Below are 22,935 nucleotides of genomic sequence, written 5' to 3'. Positions count from 1 at the left end.
GCCCGTGTTAATGTGTATCTGCCTGTGTGTGTGTGTTTCTGTGTGTGTCTGCCTGCCCATGTTTGTGTGTTTCTGTGTGTGTCTGCCTGCCTGTGTCAATGTGTATCTGTCTGTGTGTGTCTGCCTGCCTATGTTAATGTATACTGGCTTGTGTGTGTCTGCCTGCCTGTGTTATTGTGTATCTACCTGTGTGTGTCTGCCTTCCAGTGTTAATGTGTATCTGCCTGTGTGTGTGTGTGTGTTTCTGAGTGTGTCGGCCTGCCCGAGTAAATGTGAATCTGCCTGTGTATCTGCCTGTGCATGTGTGTCTGCCTGCCTGTGTTATTCTGTATCTGCCTGTGTGTGTCTGCCTGCCTATGTTATTGTGTATCTGCCTGTTTGTGTCTGCCTTCTTGTGTTAATGTGTATCTGCCTGTGTGTGTGTGTATTTCTGTGTGTGTCTGCCTGCCTGTGTTAATGTGTATCTGCCTGTGAGTGTGTTTCTGTGTGTGTCTGCAAGCACATGTTAATGTGTATCTGCCTGTGAGTGTGTGTTTCTGCGTGCGTGTCTGCCTGCCTGTGATATTGTGTATCTTCCTGTGTGTGTGTATTTCTGTGTGTGTCTGCCTGCCTATGTTAATTTTGTATCTGCCTGTCTGTGTGTATTTCTGTGTGTGTCTGCCTGTCTGTGTTAATGTGTATCTGCCTGTGATTGTGTCTCTTTTGTGTCTGTCTGCCTGTGTTAATGTGTATCTGCCTGTGTGTGTGTGTGTCCGCCTGCCTGTGTTAATGTGTATCTGCCTGTGTGTGTGTTTCTGCATATGTGTCTGCCTGCCAGTGTTAATGTGTATCTGCCTCTGTGTGTGTGTGTATTTCTGTGTGTGTCTGCCTGCCTGTGTTAATGTGTATCTCCCTGTGTGTGCGTGTGTGTCTGCCTGCCCATGTTAATGTGTACCTGCCTGTGCATGTGTGTCTGCCTGCCTGTGTTAATGTGTATCTGCCTGTGTGTCTGCCTGCCTGTGTTATTGATTATCTGTGTGTGTGTGTGTCTGCCTTCCTGTGATATTGTGCATCTGCCTGTGTGTATCTGCCTGCCTGTGTTAATGTATATTGGCCTGTGTGTGTCTGCCTGCCTATGTTATTGTGTATCTGCCTATGTGTGTCTGCCTTCCTGTATTAATGTGTATCTGCATGTGTGTGTGTTTCTGTGTGTGTCTGCCTGCCCATGTTTGTGTGTTTCTGTGTGTGACTGCCTGCCTGTGTCAATGTGTATCTGCCTGTGTGTGTGTTCCTGTGTGTGTTTGCCTGCCTGTGTCAATGTGAATCTGCCTGTGAGTGTCTGTGTGTAACTGCCTGCCTGTGTTAATATGTATCTTGCTGTGTCTGTGTTTCTGTGTGTGTCCGTCTGCCTGTATTAATGTGTATCTGCCTGTGTGTGTATTTCTGTGTGTGTCTGCCTGCTTGTGTTAATTTGTATCTGCCTGTGTGTGTATTTCTGCGTGTGTGTCTGCCTGCCAGTGATATTGTGTATCTGCCTGTGTGTATTTCTTTGTGTGTCTGCCTGTCTATGTTAATGTGTATCTGCCTGTATGTGTGTATTTCTATGTGTCTGCCTGCCTGAATTAATGTGTATCTCCCTGTGTGTGTGTTTCTGTGTGTGTGTCTGCCTGCCCATGTTAAATGTGTATCTGCCTGTGCATGTGTGTCTGTGTTATTGTGTATCTGCCTATGTCTGTATTCTGTGTGTGTCTGCCTGCCTGTGTTAATGTGTATCTGCCTGTGTGTCTGTGTTCTGTGTGTGACTACCTGCCCGTGTTAATGTGTATTTGCCTGTATGTCTGTGTTCTGTGTGTGACTGCCTGCCTGTGTTAATGTGTATCTGCCTGTGTGTGTCTGTTTCTGTGTGGGTCTATCTGCCTGTGTGTGTGTCTCTGTGTGTGTGTCTGCCTGCCCGTGCTAATGTGTATCTGCCTGTGTGCGTGTGTGTGTGTGTGTGTTTCTGTGTGTGTGTCTGTCTGCCTGTGTTAATGTCTATCTGCATGTGTGTGTGTTTCTTTTACTGTGTGTCTGCCTGCCCATGTTTGTATGTTTCTGTGTGTGTCTGCCTGCCTGTGTCAATGTGTATCTTCCTGTGTGCGTGTATTTCTGTGTGTGTCTGCCTTCCTATGTTAATTTTGTATCTGCCTGTCTGTGTGTATTTGTGTGTGTGTGTGCCTGTCTGTGTTAATGTGTATCTGCCTGTGATTGTGTCTCTTTTGTGTTTGTCTGCCTGTGTTAATGTGTATCTGCCTCTGTGTGTGTCTGCCTGCCCATGGTAATGTGTATCTGCCTGTGTGTGTGTATGTGTCCGCCTGCCTGTTATAATGTGTATCTGCCTGTGTGTGTGTTTCTGCGTATGTGTCTTCCTGCCCGTGTTAATGTCTATCTGCCCCTGTGTGTGTGTATTTCTGTGTGTGTCTGCCTGTCTGTGTTAATGTGTATCTCCCTGTGTGTGTATGTGTGTGTCTGCCTGCCCATGTTAATGTGTACCTGCCTGTACATGTGTGTCTGCCTGCCTGTGTTATTGTGTATCTGCCCGTGTGTGTGTTTCTGTGTGTGTCTGCCTGCCTGTGTTAATGTGCATCTGCCTCTGTGTGTCTGCCTGCCTGCCTGTGTTATTGTGTATCTGCCAGTGTGTGTCTGCTTGCCTGTGTTATTGATTATCTGTGTGTGTGTGTGTCTGTCTTCCTGTGATATTGTGCATCTGCCTGTGTGTATCTGCCTGCCTGTGTTAATGTATATTGGCCTGTGTGTGTCTGCCTGCCTATGTTATTGTGTATCTGCCTATGTGTGTCTGCCTTCCTGTATTAATGTGTATCTGCATGTGTGTGTGTTTCTGTGTGTGTCTGCCTGCTCATGTTTGTGTGTTTCTGTGTGTGACTGCCTGCCTGTGTCAATGTGTATCTGCCTGTGTGTGTGTTCCTGTGTGTGTCTGCCTGCCTGTGTCAATGTGAATCTGCCTGAGTGTCTGTGTGTAACTGCCTGCCTGTGTTAATATGTATCTTGCTGTGTCAGTGTTTCTGTGTGTGTCCGTTTGCCTGTGTTAATGTGTATCTGCCTGTGTGTGTGTTTCTGCGTGTGTGTCTGCCTGCCAGTGATATTGTGTATCTGCCTGTGTGTATTTCTTTGTGTGTCTGCCTGTCTGTGTTAATGTGTATCTGCCTGTGTGTGTGTATTTCTGTGTGTGTCTGCCTGCCTGAATTAATGTGTATCTCCCTGTGTGTGTATTTCTGTGTGTGTCTGCCTGCCCATGTTAATGTGTATCTGCCTGTGCATGTGTGTCTGTCTGCCTGTGTTAATGTGTATCTGCCTGTGTCTGTGTTCTCTGTGTGTCTGCCTGCCTGTGTTAATGTGTATCTGCCTGTGTGTGTGTTTCTGCATATGTGTCTGCCTGCCAGTGTTAATGTGTATCTGCCTCTGTGTGTGTGTGTATTTCTGTGTGTGTCTGCCTGCCTGTGTTAATGTGTATCTCCCTGTGTGTGTGTGTGTGTCTGCCTGCCCATGTTAATGTGTACCTGCCTGTGCATGTGTGTCTGCCTGCCTGTGTTAATGTGTATCTGCCTGTGTGTCTGCCTGCCTGTGTTATTGATTATCTGTGTGTGTGTGTGTCTGCCTTCCTGTGATATTGTGCATCTGCCTGTGTGTATCTGCCTGCCTGTGTTAATGTATATTGGCCTGTGTGTGTCTGCCTGCCTATGTTATTGTGTATCTGCCTATGTGTGTCTGCCTTCCTGTATTAATGTGTATCTGCATGTGTGTGTGTTTCTGTGTGTGTCTGCCTGCTCATGTTTGTGTGTTTCTGTGTGTGACTGCCTGCCTGTGTCAATGTGTATCTGCCTGTGTGTGTGTTCCTGTGTGTGTCTGCCTGCCTGTGTCAATGTGAATCTGCCTGAGTGTCTGTGTGTAACTGCCTGCCTGTGTTAATATGTATCTTGCTGTGTCAGTGTTTCTGTGTGTGTCCGTTTGCCTGTGTTAATGTGTATCTGCCTGTGTGTGTGTTTCTGCGTGTGTGTCTGCCTGCCAGTGATATTGTGTATCTGCCTGTGTGTATTTCTTTGTGTGTCTGCCTGTCTGTGTTAATGTGTATCTGCCTGTGTGTGTGTATTTCTGTGTGTGTCTGCCTGCCTGAATTAATGTGTATCTCCCTGTGTGTGTATTTCTGTGTGTGTCTGCCTGCCCATGTTAATGTGTATCTGCCTGTGCATGTGTGTCTGTCTGCCTGTGTTAATGTGTATCTGCCTGTGTCTGTGTTCTCTGTGTGTCTGCCTGCCTGTGTTAATGTGTATCTGCCTGTGTGTCTGTGTTCTGTGTGTGACTACCTGCCCATGTTAATGTATATTTGCCTGTGTGTCTGTGTTCTGTGTGTGACTGCCTGTCTGTGTGTGTCTGTTTCTGTGTGGGTCTATCTGCCTGCGTTAATGTGTATCTGCCTGTGTGTGTGTCTGTGTGTGTGTGTCTGCCTGCCCGTGCTAATGTGTATCTGCCTGTGTGTGTGTGTGTGTGTTTCTGTGTGTGTCTGTCTGCCTGTGTTAATGTCTATCTGCATGTGTGTGTGTTTCTTTTACTGTGTGTCTGCCTGCCCATGTTTGTATGTTTCTGTGTGTGTCTGCCTGCCTGTGTCAATGAGTATCTGCCTGTGTGTGTCTGTGTGTAACTGCATGCCTGAGTTAATAAGTATCTTCCTGTGTCTTTGTTTCTGTGTGTGTCTATCTGCCTGTGTTAATGTGTATCTGCCTGTGTTTGCCTGCCTGCCTGTGTTAATGTGTATCTGCCTGTGTGTGCATTTCTGTGTGTCTGCCTGCCTGTGTTAATGTGTATCTGCCTGTTTGTGTATTTCTGTGCGCCTGTCTGCCTGTGCTAATGTGTATCGGCCTGTGTGTGTGTGTTTCTGTGTGTGTCTGCCTGCCTGTGTTAATGTGTATCTGCCTGTGTGTGTGTGTGTTTCTGTGTGTGTCTGCCTGCCTGTGTTAATGTGTATCTGCCTGTGTGTGTGTCTGCCTGTGTTAATGTGTATCTGCTTGTATCTGTGGGTATCTGCCTGCCTGTGTTAATGTGTATCTGCCTATGTGTGTTTGCCTGTCTGTGTTAACGTATATCTGCCTGTGTCTGCCTGCCTGTGCTAATTTGTATCCGCCTCTGTGTGTTTGTCTGCCTGTGTTAATTGTATCTGCCTGTGTGTGTGTGTGTGTGTGTGTGTGTGTTTCTGTGTGTGTCTGCCTGCCCATGTTGATGTGTTTCTGCTTGTGTCTGTGTATGTCTGTTGCCTGTGTTAATGTATATTTGCCTGTGTCTGCATGCCTGTGTTAATGCGTATCTGCCTCTGTGTGTATTTCTCTGTGTTTCTGCCTGCCTGTGTTAATGCGTATCTGCCTGTGTGTGTCTGTCTGCTTGTGTTCATGTGTATCTGCTGTGTTAATGCGTATCTGCCCATGCATGTGTTTCTGTGTGTGTCTACCTGCCTGTATTATTCTGTATCTGCCTGTGTATGTCTGCCAACTGTGTTAATGTGTATCTGCCTATGTGTATGTGTCCGTGTCAGCCTCCAGGTAAGTGTGTGTATATCCGCCTGTGTGCATGTGTGCCTGTGTCTCAATCCTAGAAGAGAACTGAGACAGTAACAGCGTTTGTATAATGAATACAACAGCTTGGTTGAATGTGGCACCATTAAGGGTTAGCTGTATCAAAGCACCAGGCCACAGAAGTCACTAACTTGGACAAAGATGTATGTTTTAAGGAGCACCTTAACTCAGGTTGCTTGCACATCTGAGTTCAGCTACTCCACCAACATCGGTTGTGCTTTCACCCAGAGTCTAAGTCCTGGAGTTCTTTCTGAAGCCTTTTCGCGTTGCTGCTTATCACTCTTCTCCTTTGACAGGCTCTGTCAAATCTATCTCTCTGAGCACGCTTTTTGATGGGCCCTTCTCGTATCTCCGACGATGCATCACTTGGATGTGGACGTACCCTGGGGGCGCGTTTCCCTGGGTTAACGGCAAACTGTTGATGATGCTATATTGGGGTCAGATGGAGCACATTCTAATGAAGCATCTTACCTTCCAGAGAGCTGACCGCCAGCCACTGGAGGAGCGCTGCCTGTTCAGCTCATCCGGTTCATCATCCTCCAGCATTGAGCCAGTGCAGTCCTCATAGAATAAGTGCAGATAGGATCGTACCCCATAGCGCTGCTGCTGCTGCTGCTGCTGATCCCCTCTCATTTGGGTCATGCACAAATCTCCGCAGCCCGCCATGGAGTTGGTCTGGAAAACAAAAAATACCAACAAGCTATTTGATTTGCACAATAAAGAGAGAGGAGCAAAGAGACATCAAGGCCACTCCTTGTGCGTAGTGCCTACTATTGCGCACACCACTGCCTCTTCTGTTTAAATGTGTAAGGAAACAGGCTGGGGATTTTCTCCTTCATTAAAAACTCGAAAACGCTCACTCACTCACTCACACACACACTTTTACACTAACACACACACACACTTTCACACTCTCGCACAAACACACACATTTACACTCTCTCAAACACACACACACACTCTCTCTCTCACTTACTCTCACCCACAAACGAAATCATAATGAGTATTAAAAATCACTGCCTTTTATGCAATGTTCAACTGGACCATGAAGCTTAGCCTGAGCTCCATGGTCACACTGATCTCTCTGCATGTGAAAAAACATAGAATGACGTAGTACCACAGCGTCCCTCCAGCCATGGAGTCTGTACAGCCAAAGATACACTGCCACCTACACTAGTCCCACTTTCCAGCACTGGGCCCATAGCCCTGAATTTTATGACACCTCAAGTGCTCATCTCAAATACTTTTTAAAACTGTGAGGTTTCCTCAACTACAAGCCCAGGCAGCACATTCCAGATTCCCATCATCCTCTGAGTGAAAATTTTGTTTCCTCAAATCTTCTCTAACTTCCTGCCTTCCACTTTAAAATTTTGCCTCTTTGTTGAAGTCTACTCAACAATCAGAAGCAATGTGCACCAATCAACTAATTTCGTCATTTTAGTTGCTTCTACTATATTGCCACACAGTATTGGCCCAATTTACTTCTTCATCCCAGGCAACCTCTTCGTAACTCTGTGTTGCGTCCTCAAAAACTCTCAATATCTTTCTGGTAACGTGAAGCTCAATATCTCGGACAGTGTGTCAACTGCAGGTCCTTCCCAAACTCACAGCTTTGGCTTTCTCGCTTTCCCACTTTCCTATTCCAATTAAAATTCACAATTCCTGTAGTGTGGCCTATTATAAAACCCTTCTGTTCAAACACAAAGGCTCCACAACAACCTACCTCCTCACTTCCATTGCCATTAACACAAGAACTGAGATCACAAAGTTGGACACAGGTAGTCTTCAAAATTAATTTTCACTTGTAGGCATTTCGCATTACAATTGCTTTATTTTATTCAGTGCACCATCATTATTTATGAAGAGCAGCTTTTCCGGGAGTGCTAAATGTACTCGGCCAAGCCTTGCGGTTGGCAGCCATTGATGGTTACAGGAGAGTGAGGGACATTTTCTTTATTGTGGAAAAAACAACACGGTTTTGCATTCATTCTTTATAAAATCTTCATATTCATCTCTAGTATTACAGTTGCCACTCTGTAGGGTGGGTTCAGCTTACCCTTTCTTCTATGCATTATAAAACATAGAAAATAGGAACGGGAGGAGGCCAGTCAGCCCTTCGAATCTGCCCTCCATTCAATGTAACCATGGCTGATCATCCAACTTAGTCTCCTGTTCCCACTTTCTCCTCAAACCCTTTGATCCCTTTAGTTCTGAGAACTATATCTAACTTATTGAAAACTTTCAATATTTTGGCTTCAACCGCTTTCTGTGGCAGTGAATTCCGGAAGGTCACCACACTCGGGATGAAGAAATTTCTCCTCAATTCAGTCCTAGATGGTCTGCCTAGCAGCCTTAAACTGTGACTCCTCGTTCTGGACTCCCCAGTCATCAGGAACATCCTTAAAATCTGTAAGGGATATTTTCAAAGAGCAATCTCAGTGATGGCATTTAAGATACAGATGAACCGGAAGTCCTGCAGGCAGAACGGAATAAGAGGCCTTTTGGCCCCTTATTCTCTTACCTTGAATGACTCATTCTGCTACATCTTCCCCTACCCTCCCAAACATTCCCAGGAACACCAGGGCCTTCCATGCTCCTGTATACCTACTCCACATGCCCTCCCCAGCCACAAGCCTTTGTGCAGAGGCTAGTCTTGTGGCTGTCCCCTCCCTTGTGCTTGTGGAGTTAAATGACTTTACAATTGCTCACAGCCGACTGGTGCATGGCTATTTCAAACAATTATGAACTGTGAGATTCTTGTGTTTGGTTTCCCTAATGCCCTGAGGAAGGATTCTCATTTACGGTTCATTCTGCATTTCCACAGAGCCAGGAGGAAATATGGCATCAGTCAGGGTGGAAGAATGACATAGCAGGAACAGCAATCCCACAGGTACATTCCTGGAGGGTTCAGGCCATTAATTCAGCTCCTCTGTTACTGAAATTTTTATTCAGTAATCTGTTGCCTACAGACTGAAATAATTCCACTGCAATTCTACTTAGTCTTCCTTGCATAAACCCCGAGTCATCCAAACAGCCAGATTTTAATTTCCTCCAAATCTCTACACCACCCCCGCACCCCCTCTTCACTGACCCACAAGCCGGTTTCAAACGCGTTGGGACAGTATTCCAACACATGGTGGTTAGAATGCAGTTCCACCACTCTCTCTACTCCCTCGTTCTGATATTAATCATTTCAAGGACACGGTCTCTGGTTGATCTGGAATGGTATAACAATAGTGCTCTTTTGTGATCTGATGTCCTCTCTATGGTCTCTTGCTCTATCCCATGGAGTACTGTGAGCAGATCTGGGCACCACAACTTTGGAAGGATACACTGGCCTTGAAGGAAGTAGAACATAGGTTAACAAAAATGATACCTGGACTTCAGAGGTTATGAGGAGAGGTTACATTGAACATAGAACAATACAACATAGGACAGGCCCTTTGGCCCTCGATGTTGTGCCTGCCTTTTATCCTACTCTACGTTCAAGCGAACCTACATACCCTTCATTGCACTATCTTCCATGTGTCTATCCAAGAGTCGCTTAAATGTCCCAAACGTATCTGACTCTACTACGACCACTGGCAGTGCATTCCACACACCCACCATTCTCTGTGTAAAGAACCTTTCTCTGACATCTCCGCTAAACCTTCCCCCAATCACCTTAAAATTATGCCCGCTCATGATAGCCATTTCTGCCCTGGGAAAACGTCTTCGGCTATCCACTCTATCTATGCCTCTCATCATCTTGTACATCTCTATCAAGTCACTTCTCATCGTTCTTTGCTTCAACGAGAAAAGTCTTAGCCTTTCTTCATAAGACATGTCCTCCAGTCCTGGCAGCAGCCTGGGAAATCTACTCTGCGCCCTCTCTAAAGCTTTCACATTCTTCCTATATGAGGCCTTTTTTCTCTAGAATTTAGAAGATTAAGGGGTGATCTGATTGAAGTCTTCAAGATATTAAGAGGGAAAGCCATGGTAGATAAAGATAAATTATTTCCACTGGTTAGGGATTCTAGAACAAGGGGGCGTGGTCTGAGAAATAGAGCCAGACTGTTCAGGAGATATGTTATGTAGCTCTTCTACACACAAAGGAAGGTAAACTCTCTTCCACAAAAGGCAATGTTGGATCCATTGTTCATGTTAAGTCTGAGAAATTAAATATTTTGTTAAGCAGAAATATTAAGGGATATGGGCCACGCTTTATGGAGTTAGGCCACAGATCAACCATGATCTCATTAAATGGTGGAACAGGCTGGAGGGGCTGAAGGGTCTACTCCCTTTCCTATGTTCCCATGGTTCCAGTATCCCTTACTGTAAGATTATGGAGTGTAGGGGGTTAACAGCTATGGCGCTGACTGTTGGAGTGCATCATCAGTGATGTCAAGTGATGTCAGATCCACTGGTAGCTAGAACCTGAGACTTAAAGGTTCTGATGAATTCCTCTAAATCCCTATCTTGTCAATCCTATAAATATTCAATGTTCAACTCTTTGCACCAGAATGAATCACAGACATCACAGAAGCATAACAGTGCAGAAGACAGAACTCTGTGGGAAGCTAGGGAAGTGATTGCTGGGCCCTTTGCTGAGATATTTGTATCATCAATAGCCACAGGTGAGGCGCTGGAAGACTGGAGGTTGGCAAATGTGGTGCCATTATTTAAGAAAAGTGGTAAGCACAAGCCAAGGAACTATAAACCAGCAAGCCCAACGTCGGTGGTAGGCAATTTGTTGGAGGGAATCCTGAGGGACAGGATGTACATGTATTTGGAAAGGCAGGGACTGATTAGGGATTATCAACATGGCTTTGTGTGTGGGAAATCATGTCTCACAAAGATGATTGAGTTTTTTGACGAAGTAACAAAGAGGATTGATGAGGGCAGAGTGGTAGACATCATCTATATGGACTTCAGTAAGGCATTCGGCAAGGTTCCCTATGGGAGACTGGTTAGCAAGGTTAGATCTCATGGAGTACAGGGAGAACTAGCCATTTGGATACCGAACTGGCTCAAAGGTAGAAGACAGAGTGGTGGTGGAGGGTTGTTTTTCAGACTGGTGGCCTGTGACCAGTGGAATGCCACAAGGATCGGTGCTGGGTCCACTACTTTTCATCATTTTTATAAATGATTTGGTCGTGAGCATAAGAGGTATAGTTAGTAAGTTTGCAGATGACACCAAAATTGGAGGTGTAGTGGACAATGAAGAAGGTTACCTCAGATTACAACAGGATCTTGCTCAGATGGGCCAATGGGCTGAGGAGTGGCAGATGGAGTTTAATTTAGATAAATGTGAGGTGCTGCATTTTAGGAAAGCAAATCAGAGCAGGACTTATTCACTTAATGGTAAGGTCCTAGGGAGTGTTGCTGAACAAAGAGACCTTGGAGTGCAGGTTCATAGCTCCTTGAAAGTAGGGTCACAGGTAGATAGGAGAGTGAAGAAGGCGTTTGGTATGCTTTCCTTTATTGGTCAGAGTATTGAGTACAGGAGTTGGGAGGTCATGTTGCGGCTGTACAGGACATTGGTTAGGTCACTTTTGGAATATTGCATGTAATTCTGGCCTCCTTCCTATTGGAAGGATTTTGTGAAACTTGAAAGGGTTCAAAAAAGATTCAGAAGGATGTTGCCAGGGTTGGAGGATTTGAGCTATAGGGAGAGATTGAATAGGCTAGGGCTGTTTTCCCTGGAACATCAGAGGCTGAGAGGTGACCTTTTAGAGGTTTACAAAATCATGAGGGGCATGGATAGGGTAAATAGACAAGGTCTTTTCCCTAGGCTAGGTAAAAACAATGACTGCAGATGCTGGAAACCAGATTCTGGATTTGTGGTGCTGGAAGAGCACAGCAGTTCAGGCAGCATCCAAGGAGCTTTGAAATCGACGTTTCGGGCAAAAGCCCTTCATTGGAGGGATATGTGCCGGGTCCTGGCAGGTGGGACTAGATTGGGTTGGGATATCTGGTTGGCATGGACAAGTTAGACCAAAGGGTCTGTTTCCATGCTGTATATCTCTATGAATCTATGTCTGCAACAGAATAGTTTCCAAATCTCTCCTATCAAAGACACCCAGAGCCCAGTCATGATAATAACACAGATAACACTTACTTGATCATTCAGTTTGTTGGTTCTGCAGGCTGCGAATCACAAGAATTTATACTAATCTCTTACAATATTAATCATGCAGATTCTGTATCTACTTCTTTCATATTTACTCATTCACCGAATCTAGCAATTAGAAATTCAGTTTTCACCACCGATATTTTCTTTTGACATTTTCATACATCCCTCTGTCTCTTGCAGTTTCCCATCCCTGGGAGACGGTGAAGGTTTGGAAAAGGATAGGCAGCATCTGATCTGTGTCCCTAATAGTGTTGTATCATTAGCCACTTAGGAAATTGAGGGAACAACAGTATTTGTCTTTATCAGATACCATCTGGGATATCCCAAAGTGCTTTGCGTCAAATGATGTGTTGTCATTATTGTGTAGAGTGAAATGAAGCAAACAATTTGTGCAGGACATGAATCAAATAGTGAGAGAGACTACAGAATGTTGTGGTGCAGAGGGAGTCAGGTATTCCCAACAATTAATTAGAGAGTTAGTGTGCAGCTATGTTTCCTCATTTCTTTTTCCTCTTGTGGGACCTCCAAGGTCTGTCTGCGGCAAAGACTTCCGAAACTGGAAATCAGTGCTGGGAATGGTATCAGCACAGACCCTCAGAAGGGCTGCAAAACTGCATAGAAGGTGTGGCAGGGAATACAAGCAATTAAGATTTGGAAACGAGGGTGAGAATTTTAAAATTGAGAATTGAGCTGATATAGATCAGTGAGCCCAGGACGGACAGGTGAATGGGGTTTACTGTGAGTTAATAAGACCATGAGATCATAAGATATAGGAACAGGAGTAGACCAATCATCCCCCTGAGCTTGCTCTGCCCTTCAACAGGATCATGGCTGATCCAACATTCCTCACTTTCCTGCCCTTTCCCCATAAACCTTGATTCCCCAGCTGATCAAGAATCTATCTCAGCCTTAAGTATACACAAGGACTCTAACCCTCCCCCACCCCACCACCCCCCCCCCCCACCCCCCCGCCCAACCACCACCACCCAACCACCACCGCCCAACCACCACCGCCCAACCACCACCGCCCAACCACCATCGCCCAACCACCACCACACACATACACACACAGCTCTCTGTGGCAAGGACTGCCAAAGACCCAACCCTCTGAGAAAAGAAATTCCTCCTCATCTCAGCCTGAAATTGATGGCCCTTTACTCTGAGATTTTATCCACTGGTCCTACACTCTTCCCTGTGGGGAAACATCTCTCAGCATTGACCCTGTCAACTCCCTGAAGAAACCGATACGTTTTAATGAGGTCACCTCTCAATCATCTAAACTCCACTGAGTAGAATCCTTGTTTAGCCTTTGCTTGTAAGACAATTCCTCTATACTAGGATCATCCCAGTGAAACTTCTCTGAACTTGCTGCAATGAAACTGAATCCTTCCTTAAATGTTAGGAGATGGGCAGTGCTAGAAGAAATTATGCTAAAGGAGAGAAGGAGAGACTGGCCAGGAGAAATATCCAGTGGAATAGTCAAATTCAAAGGTAACAAATGAATGGGTAAGGGTTCCAATAGCAAATGTTAAGAAGTAGCTGCCTAGACAGGCAACTTTTCGAAGATGACAATCTTGGTGATGGAGCTGATATGGGGTTGGATGCTCACTTCAGGGTCTAGAACTATGGGTTGACTAATTCAGCCTCAGTCGTTAGCCAGACAGAGGGGTGTAGTCGGTGATTAGGGGAGAGGAAGTGATCGAGATCAAAGACAGTCATGGATTTGGAGGTCTCTTTCGGTTTCTTTCCAAAATCCTAGTCTTGTTCCATGAGGAAGGTAGCACCAAGGGTGTGACCAGGCTGTGTTAGTCGCTCAATTCAGCATGAAAACAAGAAGGTGTACCCCCACCCCCCAGGATGAAGAAAAGATTTCAGGGTCAGGAAAACTCCCATCTCCCAACATCTGTCTCCGATGAAAGTCTCTGCACAGAGAGTTTGTGTTTATAGAGCAACATTAATGTTAGAAAATCATCTCAATGTAATTTGTCAGACACAAACCTATCACTGAACTCTGTTGGCAGATGACAGAACAGCTTGATCCAAGGTAAGTTTTAAGTAGTGGCTTATAAAAGGGGATTTTCTTTGGGTGTACAGTTTGACTGTGGACAGGCATAACCTTGACTTGTGTTGATACATTGCCTCAATTAGGTCTCTTGTTCATAACAGGATCCCAGCGAGCTGCAGCCATTATTTATTCATCAGCCCCTTTGGCATCTCCTTGCAGATAAATCTAGCATTCTAGAACATTTGTACACCTGTCTGGGACATGTGGAAGCAAAGCGGTTGGAAATTACTGTAAGTGATGTTAACGCACGATTACTTAATAAATTAATGTGAGATGACTTTGTCAGTTCTTTGATTCAAAAAGCTGTGCATTTTATTTTACAAGCTGGCTAATAGATTCAAATTAATTTACCAATGGGAACAGCAAAATTAGTCATCGCAACATATTCGTTTGAAAACTAATTTTAGCACCAAGGGCAACTAAACATGCTACATGGACTGGAAGCGGGATACTAATACTGCCCAAGAATATTCTACATTTTGTAAAGCATTGCAGATTGTGCAATTAAGATTTGCAAGATGATACCAGATATGAAGCGGGAATTGAACCCGGGTCTCTGGCGCTGTGACGCAGCAGTGCTAACCACTGTGCCACCGTGCCGCCCACAGTGAGGGGGATAAAGGGGCATTCTGCTCAGGGCTAAGCTGGTTCATAAACCCTCTAGGGTGGTGTGAACCATGCCTGCTCATCAAATGGCTCCATTAACATTGAGACAGGAGGGGAGGGTGGTGGGCATGTTGAATCACCAATCCCGCCCAGAGCTGGCAAATGTGGAAGTGCAGCATAGGCACGCAATGCCCAACCCTGGGAGGAAGTCCTGGAAATGGGAAGGGAATCCTGGAATCGAATCACATCCACCCACCCAATTCGACGTGACTTCCCGAAAATCTAAGCCTTTCATTCTATCATTACTGGGTCACGTCCAAACCAGAATCAAATATCTTCCTTTCCCTTTGGTGTTTAGAAACCTATAAGGATGATATCATGTCACACAGATCAGACGATCATGATCGTACACCCATCCAGCAAGACAGCAACTCATTCAATTTTTTATGGTGCATTAGTAACTCAAAGTCGTTCTTGCTGCTCTCCCTATAGCTGTGGGTGACTGCAGTAGGTGAGTCAAAACACAACTCGTCTCAAATGCGTAGAGTTGAAGCTATAATCTAATCTATCATGATCTTACTAAATGGTGCAGCAGGCTAGAGGGGCTGAATTGGCCTACTCCACCTCATTCAGAGGAATGATGTTAATTGTCCCACCAATGCTGGCTATACCTTCAGCTGCTTCAGTTCCAGAATTTCCCCCAAACACCTCTTCACCTTTCTTTCCTTTTTCGATCGAATGTTTGAAGACTTTAAGCCAGTTATGGGCCAGCTGTCCTTATGCTGTTCAGTGCCAAATTTTATACTGCCCCATATTTTACAATGCCCATCCTTACCTGGTCTGGCCTAAATGTGACTTTAGACCCACAGCAATGTGGTTGCCTCTCAACTGACCATTTGAAACGGCCTAGCAATTCACATAGTTCAAGGACAATTAGGGGCAGACAACAAATACTGGACCAACCAACAACACTCACGGCCTGTGTGTCAATAAAAGGTATAGCGACCAATGGTAAATCAATTACAATTGAAGGTGCTGTAGAGACCAGAAACAGAGGGGCACACATATCACAGAGGATTGTGGGTCTGGAGGAGAGTGCAAAAGTCAGGAGAGACAGACAAACCAGTAAGCTTAAAGCTAATTGTAGTATCTTCACCAGAGGAGGGGAAGAGAGTCAAGATGCTTTATAAACTAGAGATTGGATGATCCACAAATGGAAGGAGAGAATGGCAGAAAGAGAATTAAATAAAGAGAGAGAGAGGTTGGGGTTACAGAGAAGACATGGCCCTGTTCCATCCTTTCAGGTCATTTACAGCACAGTTTAGATACATCTCCTCAAAGCTGCCTCATTAAATATTTCCCAAGTGGATCTTGATCACCTGGGCCAGTGGGCCAAAGAATGGTAGATGGAGTTTAATTCAGATAAATGTGAGGTGTTGCATTTTGGTGAAACAAACCAGAGCAGGACTTACACAGTTAGTGGTAGGGCCCTGGGGAGTTTTGTTGAACAAAGAGACCTGGGTATGCAGGTACATAGCTCCTTGAAAGGGGCATCACAGGTAGACAGGGCGGTGAAGAAGGCATTTGGTATGGTTACCTCCATTGGTCAGAGCATTGAGTACAGGAGTTGGGAGGTCATGATACAGCTGTATAAGACACTGGTAAGGCCACATTTGGAGTACTGGGTACAATTTCGGTCAGCCTACTGTAGGAAGGCTGTTATTAAACTGGAAAAGGTGCAAAACAAATTTACAAGGAAGTTAAGGAGACTGAAAGGTTTAAATTATAAGGAGAGGTTGTTTAGGTTGGGACTGTTTTCCCAGGAGTGCAGGAGGGTGAGGGGTAACCTTATAAAGGTTTATAATATTATGAGGGATATAGATGAGGTGAATAGCCGAGGTAATTTCCCCATAGTAGGGGGATCCAAAACTAGAGGACATAAGGTGAGAGGGGAATGATTTAAAAGGGAGCTGAGGGGTACCTTTTTCATGCCGAGCATGGTGTGTATATGTAATAAGCTGACAGAGGAGGTAGTAGAGGTGGGTACAATTACAACATTTAAAAGAGATACATGGGTAGGAAAGACTTACAGGAATATGGGCCAAATGCAGGCAAATGGGACTAGTTCAGTATAGGATACGTGGTCAACATGGATGAGTTGGGCTGAAGGGCCTGTTTCTTGATGTAATACTCGATGTAACTCTACGTGTGGCAACACTGTTTAGATCCAGAGTAAATGTCCCACTACATTAATACTCTATAATGAACCACACCAGATCAGGCTACACTGACTTCAAACAGAGTTCTTGCTTGACATTAACACCTATGCTGACATGCATTTATGAGATAAGCTTTGAGCTGCTTAGGTGCTCTACATTTCTCCACTTAGTGGATTTGTTGAGGCATTAGATGCTATTGTTTTGATGGGAGCTGGTGCTATTTTTTATAGTTACTCCACGTTCAAGTTCTGCTCTGTCTTTATTTTGGCTTCTTGACAAGTAACTAAAAATAAAACTGCAATGTTCCCTGTGTATTTATTACTCTGGGCTTCAGTTTTTGCTGAGCTGGTGATGTATCTCTCTACACCTTGGTTAATACACAAGAAGTGACTTTAAATTACTGCTGCCTGTCTCCATCAACATAATATGGTAGTAGGAAAAGTGATCACATACATTTGTATGGATACATTTAATGGGAAAGGAGAAGTGTATGTGAGGGAACAAGGGAGAGAAGGAAAAGATAATGGGTGAGATATATTCACATGGCTGGATTAACAGTACAGTAGCACAGCAGAGCAAACCTGGGCTGACCAGCAACAGGAGCTACCAGATAAATACCTGGGGACTGGGTCAGTCAGGGCGGGACTGGGGTCAGTCAGAGTGAGCCTGAGGTTAGTCAGAGCTTTTGCCAGAAACGTCGATTCTCCTGCTCCTCGGATGCTGCCTGACCAGCTGTGCTTTTCCAGCGTCACACTCTCGACTCTGATCTCCAGCATCTGCAGTCCTCACTTTCGCTAGTCAGAGTGAGTCTGGGGTCAGTCTGAGTGAGACTGGGGTCAGTCAGAGCAGGACTGGGGTCAGTCAGAGTGGGACTGGGGTCAGTCAGAGCGAGACTGAGGTCAGTGAGAGCGAGACTGAGGTCAGTCAGAGCGGGACTGGGGTCAGTCAGAGTGAGACTGGGGTCAGTCAGAGCGAGATTGGGGTTAGTCAGAGTGGGACTGGGGTCAGTCAGAGTGGGGCGAAAGTGAGGACTGCAGATGCTGGAGATCAGAGTCAAGATTAGAGTGGTGCTGGAAAAGCACAGCTGGTCAGGCAGCATCCGAGGAGCAGGAGAATCGACGTTTTGGGCAGGAGCCATTCCTGATGAAGGGCTTTTGCCCGAAACGTCAATTTTTCTGCTCCTCGGATACTGCCTGACTTGCTGTGCTTTTCCAACACCACTCTAACCTTGACTCAGAGTGAGGTTGGGGTTAGTCAGATCAAGACTGGAGTCAGTCAAAGTGGGACTGGAGTCAGTGTGAGACTGTGGTCAGTCAGAGTGAGTCTGGGGTCAGTCAGAGTGAGATTGGGGTCAGTCAGAGTGAGATTGGGGTCAGTCAGAATGAGACTGTGGTCAGTCAGAGTGGGACAGGGGTCAGTCAGAGTGAGATTGGGGTCAGTCAGAGTGGAAATGTGTTGCTGGAAAAGCGCAGCAGGTCAGGCAGCATCCAAGGAACAGGAGGATCGACGTTTCGGGCATCAGCCCTTCTTCAGGAATGAGGAAAGTGTCCCCAGCAGGCTAAGATAAAAGGTAGGGAGGAGGGACTTGGGGGAGGGGCGTTGGGAATGCGATAGGTGGAAGGAGGTCAAGGTGAGGATGATAGGCTGGAGTGGGGTGGGGACGGAGAGGTCAGGAAGAAGATTGCAGGTTAAGAAGGTGGTGCTAAATCCGAGGGATTTGACTGGGACAAGGTGGGGGGAGGGGAAATGAGGAAACTGAAGAAATCTGAGTTCATCCCTTGTGGTTGGAGGGTTCCCAGGCGGAAGATGAGGCGCTCTTCCTCCAACTGTCGTGTTGCCATGGTCTGGCCTGGGAACCCTCCAACCACAAGGGATGAACTCAGATTTCTCCAGTTTCCTCATTTCCCCTCCCCCCACCTTGTCTCAGTCAAATCCCTCGAACTCAGCACCACCTTCCTAACCTGCAATCTTCTTCCTGACCTCTTCGCCCCCACCCCACTCCAGCCAATCACCCTCACCTTGACCACCTTCCACCTATCGCATTCCCAACGCCCCTCCCCCAAGCCCCTCCTCCCTACCTTTTATCTTAGCCTGCTGGACACACTTTCCTCATTCCTGAAGAAGGGCTGATGCCTGAAACGTTGATTCTCCTGTTCCATGGATGCTGCCTGACCTGCTGCGCTTTTCCAGCAACACATTTTCAGCTCTGATCTCCAACATCTGCAGTCCTCACTTTCTCCTCAGTCAGAGTGGGACAGGGGTCAGTCAGAGTGAGATTGGGGTGAGTCAGAGCGAGACTGGGGGGAGTTAGAGCGAGACTGGGGTCAGTCAGAGTGGGATTGGGATGAGTCAGAGCGAGACTGGGGTCAGTCAGAGTGAGATTGGGGTCAGTCAGAGTGAGACTGGGGCCAGTCAGAACGAGACTGAGATCAGTCAGAGCGAGGCTGAGATCAGTCAGAACGAGACTGGGGCCAGTCAGAACGAGACTGGGGTCAGTCAGAACGAGACTGGGGTCAGTCAGAGTGAGATTGGGGTCAGTCAGAACGAGACTGTGGTCAGTCAGACGGGGACAAGGGTCAGTCAGAGTGGGACAGGGGTCAGTCAGAGTGAGATTGGGGTCAGTCAGAGTGAGATTGGGGTCAGTCAGAGTGAGTGTGGGCTCAGTCAGAGTGAGACAGGGGTCAGTCAGAGTGAGATTGGGGTCAGTCAGAGTGAGACTGGGGTCAGTCAGAGCGAGACTGGGGTCAGTCAGAGCGAGATTGGGGTCAGTCAGAGTGAGACTGGGGTCAGTCAGAACGAAACTGTGGTCAGTCGGAGTGAGTCTGGGGTCAGTCAGAGTGAGACTGGGGTCAGTCAGAACGAGACTGTGGTCAGTCGGAGTGAGTCTGAGGTCAGTCAGAGTGAGACTGGGGTCAGTCAGAACGAGACTGTGGTCAGTCAGAGCGAGTCTGGGGTCAGTCAGAGTGAGATTGGGGTCAGTCAGAGTGAGATTGGGGTCAGTCAGAGTGAGTCTGGGGTCAGTCAGAGTGAGACTGGGGTCAGTCAGAACGAGACTGTGGTCAGTCGGAGTGAGTCTGGGGTCAGTCAGAGTGAGACTGGGGTCAGTCAGAACGAGACTGTGGTCAGTCAGAGTGAGTCTGGGGTCAGTCAGAATGAGATTGTGGTCAGTCAGAGTGAGTCTGGGGTCAGTCAGAACAAGACTGAGATCAGTCAGAGTGAGTCTGGGGTCAGTCATGGTGAGACTGGGGTCAGTCAGAGCGAGATTGGGGTCAGTCAGAGTGAGACTGGGGTCAGTCTGAACGAGACTGTGGTCAGTCAGAGTGAGTCTGGGGTCAGTCAGAGCGAGACTGGGGTCAGACAGAGCGAGACTGTGGTCAGTCAGAGTGAGTCTGGGGTCAGTCAGAGTGAGATTGGGGTCAGTCAGAACGAGACTGAGATCAGTCAGAGCGAGACTGAGATCAGTCAGAGTGAGTCTGGGGTCAGTCATGGTGAGATTGGGGTCAGTCAGAGTGAGATTGGGGTCAGTCAGAGCGAGACTGGCATCAGTCAGAGCGAGACTGGGGTCAGTCAGAGCGAGATTGGGGTCAGTCAGAGTGAGACTGGGGTCAGTCAGAGTGAGATTGGAGTCAGTCAGAGTGAGACCGGGGTCAGTCAGGGTGAGACTGGGGTCAGTCAGAGGGAAACTGGGGTCAGTCAGAGCAAGACTGGGGTGAGTTAGAGCGAGTCTGGGGTCAGTCAGAGTGAGATTGGGGTCAGTCAGAGTGAGACTGGGGCCAGTCAGAGCGAGATTGGGTTCAGTCAGAGTGGGACTGGGGTCAGTCAGAGCGAGATTGGGTTAGTCAGAGCGAGTCTGGGGTCAGTCAGAGCGAGATTGGGGTCAGTCAGAGCGAGATTGGGGTCAGTCAGAGCGAGACTGGGGTCAGTCAGAGCAAGACTGAGATCAGTCAGAGCGAAACTGAGATCAGTCAGAGTGGGACTGGGGTCAGTCAGAGTGAGATTGGGGTCAGTCAGAACGAGACTGAGATCAGTCAGAGCGAGACTGAGATCAGTCAGAGTGAGTCTGGGGTCAGTCATGGTGAGATTGGGGTCAGTCAGAGTGAGATTGGGGTCAGTCAGAGCGAGACTGGCATCAGTCAGAGCGAGACTGGGGTCAGTCAGAGCGAGATTGGGGTCAGTCAGAGTGAGACTGGGGTCAGTCAGAGTGAGATTGGAGTCAGTCAGAGTGAGACCGGGGTCAGTCAGGGTGAGACTGGGGTCAGTCAGAGGGAAACTGGGGTCAGTCAGAGCAAGACTGGGGTGAGTTAGAGCGAGTCTGGGGTCAGTCAGAGTGAGATTGGGGTCAGTCAGAGTGAGACTGGGGCCAGTCAGAGCGAGATTGGGTTCAGTCAGAGTGGGACTGGGGTCAGTCAGAGCGAGATTGGGTTAGTCAGAGCGAGTCTGGGGTCAGTCAGAGTGAGATTGGGGTCAGTCAGAGCGAGATTGGGGTCAGTCAGAGCGAGACTGGGGTCAGTCAGAGCAAGACTGAGATCAGTCAGAGCGAAACTGAGATCAGTCAGAGTGGGACTGGGGTCAGTCCGAGCGAGATTGGGGTCAGTCAGAGCGAGACTGGGGTCAGTCAGAGTGAGATTGGGGTCAGTCAGAGCGAGATTGGGCTCAGTCACAGCGAGACTTTGGTTACTCAGAGCGAGACTGGAGTCAGTCAGAGAAGGACTGAAATCAGTCAGAGGGAATCTGGGGTCAGTCAGAGCAAGATTGGGGTCAGTCAGAGAAGGACTGAAATCAGTCAGAGGGAATCTGGGGTCAGTCTGAGCGAGACTAGGGTCAGTCAGGGTGAGACTGGGGTCAGTCAGAGGGAACCTGGGGTCAGTCAGAGGGAAACTGGGGTCAGTCAGAGTGGGACAGGGGTCAGTCAGAGTGAGATTGGGGTGAGTCAGAGCGAGACTGGGGGGAGTTAGAGCGAGACTGGGGTCAGTCAGAGTGGGATTGGGATGAGTCAGAGCGAGACTGGGGTCAGTCAGAGTGAGATTGGGGTCAGTCAGAGTGAGACTGGGGCCAGTCAGAACGAGACTGAGATCAGTCAGAGCGAGGCTGAGATCAGTCAGAACGAGACTGGGGCCAGTCAGAACGAGACTGGGGTCAGTCAGAACGAGACTGGGGTCAGTCAGAGTGAGATTGGGGTCAGTCAGAACGAGACTGTGGTCAGTCAGACGGGGACAAGGGTCAGTCAGAGTGGGACAGGGGTCAGTCAGAGTGAGATTGGGGTCAGTCAGAGTGAGATTGGGGTCAGTCAGAGTGAGTGTGGGCTCAGTCAGAGTGAGACAGGGGTCAGTCAGAGTGAGATTGGGGTCAGTCAGAGTGAGACTGGGGTCAGTCAGAGCGAGACTGGGGTCAGTCAGAGCGAGATTGGGGTCAGTCAGAGCGAGACTGGGGTCAGTCAGAGCAAGACTGAGATCAGTCAGAGCGAAACTGAGATCAGTCAGAGTGGGACTGGGGTCAGTCAGAGTGAGATTGGGGTCAGTCAGAACGAGACTGAGATCAGTCAGAGCGAGACTGAGATCAGTCAGAGTGAGTCTGGGGTCAGTCATGGTGAGATTGGGGTCAGTCAGAGTGAGATTGGGGTCAGTCAGAGCGAGACTGGCATCAGTCAGAGCGAGACTGGGGTCAGTCAGAGCGAGATTGGGGTCAGTCAGAGTGAGACTGGGGTCAGTCAGAGTGAGATTGGAGTCAGTCAGAGTGAGACCGGGGTCAGTCAGGGTGAGACTGGGGTCAGTCAGAGGGAAACTGGGGTCAGTCAGAGCAAGACTGGGGTGAGTTAGAGCGAGTCTGGGGTCAGTCAGAGTGAGATTGGGGTCAGTCAGAGTGAGACTGGGGCCAGTCAGAGCGAGATTGGGTTCAGTCAGAGTGGGACTGGGGTCAGTCAGAGCGAGATTGGGTTAGTCAGAGCGAGTCTGGGGTCAGTCAGAGTGAGATTGGGGTCAGTCAGAGCGAGATTGGGGTCAGTCAGAGCGAGACTGGGGTCAGTCAGAGCAAGACTGAGATCAGTCAGAGCGAAACTGAGATCAGTCAGAGTGGGACTGGGGTCAGTCAGAGCGAGATTGGGGTCAGTCAGAGCGAGACTGGGGTCAGTCAGAGTGAGATTGGGGTCAGTCAGAGCGAGATTGGGCTCAGTCACAGCGAGACTTTGGTTACTCAGAGCGAGACTGGAGTCAGTCAGAGAAGGACTGAAATCAGTCAGAGGGAATCTGGGGTCAGTCAGAGCAAGATTGGGGTCAGTCAGAGAAGGACTGAAATCAGTCAGAGGGAATCTGGGGTCAGTCTGAGCGAGACTAGGGT

At 47.6% G+C, this 22,935-nt stretch overlaps 1 protein-coding gene across 2 annotated transcripts in view; it reads right to left on the bottom strand.

Moving 5' to 3' along the window:
- LOC140462857 (neurensin-1-like) overlaps positions 1–22,935 on the bottom strand; it is a 66,308-nt gene that overhangs the window by 32,455 nt on the left and 10,918 nt on the right. For both annotated transcript variants that reach the window (XM_072556248.1, XM_072556249.1), the window contains one exon: positions 6,069–6,272. In XM_072556248.1, coding sequence (XP_072412349.1) covers positions 6,069–6,263 — 195 coding nt within the window. In that variant the 5' untranslated portion in view covers positions 6,264–6,272. The remainder of the gene's footprint in view (positions 1–6,068; positions 6,273–22,935) is intronic.

Source organism: Chiloscyllium punctatum, chromosome 37 (assembly GCF_047496795.1).
Source record: "Chiloscyllium punctatum isolate Juve2018m chromosome 37, sChiPun1.3, whole genome shotgun sequence".
Taxonomy (NCBI): Eukaryota; Metazoa; Chordata; class Chondrichthyes; order Orectolobiformes; family Hemiscylliidae; genus Chiloscyllium; species Chiloscyllium punctatum.
Note: the sequence above shows the minus strand (reverse complement) of the source record. Positions and strands in the feature narration are given on the sequence as shown.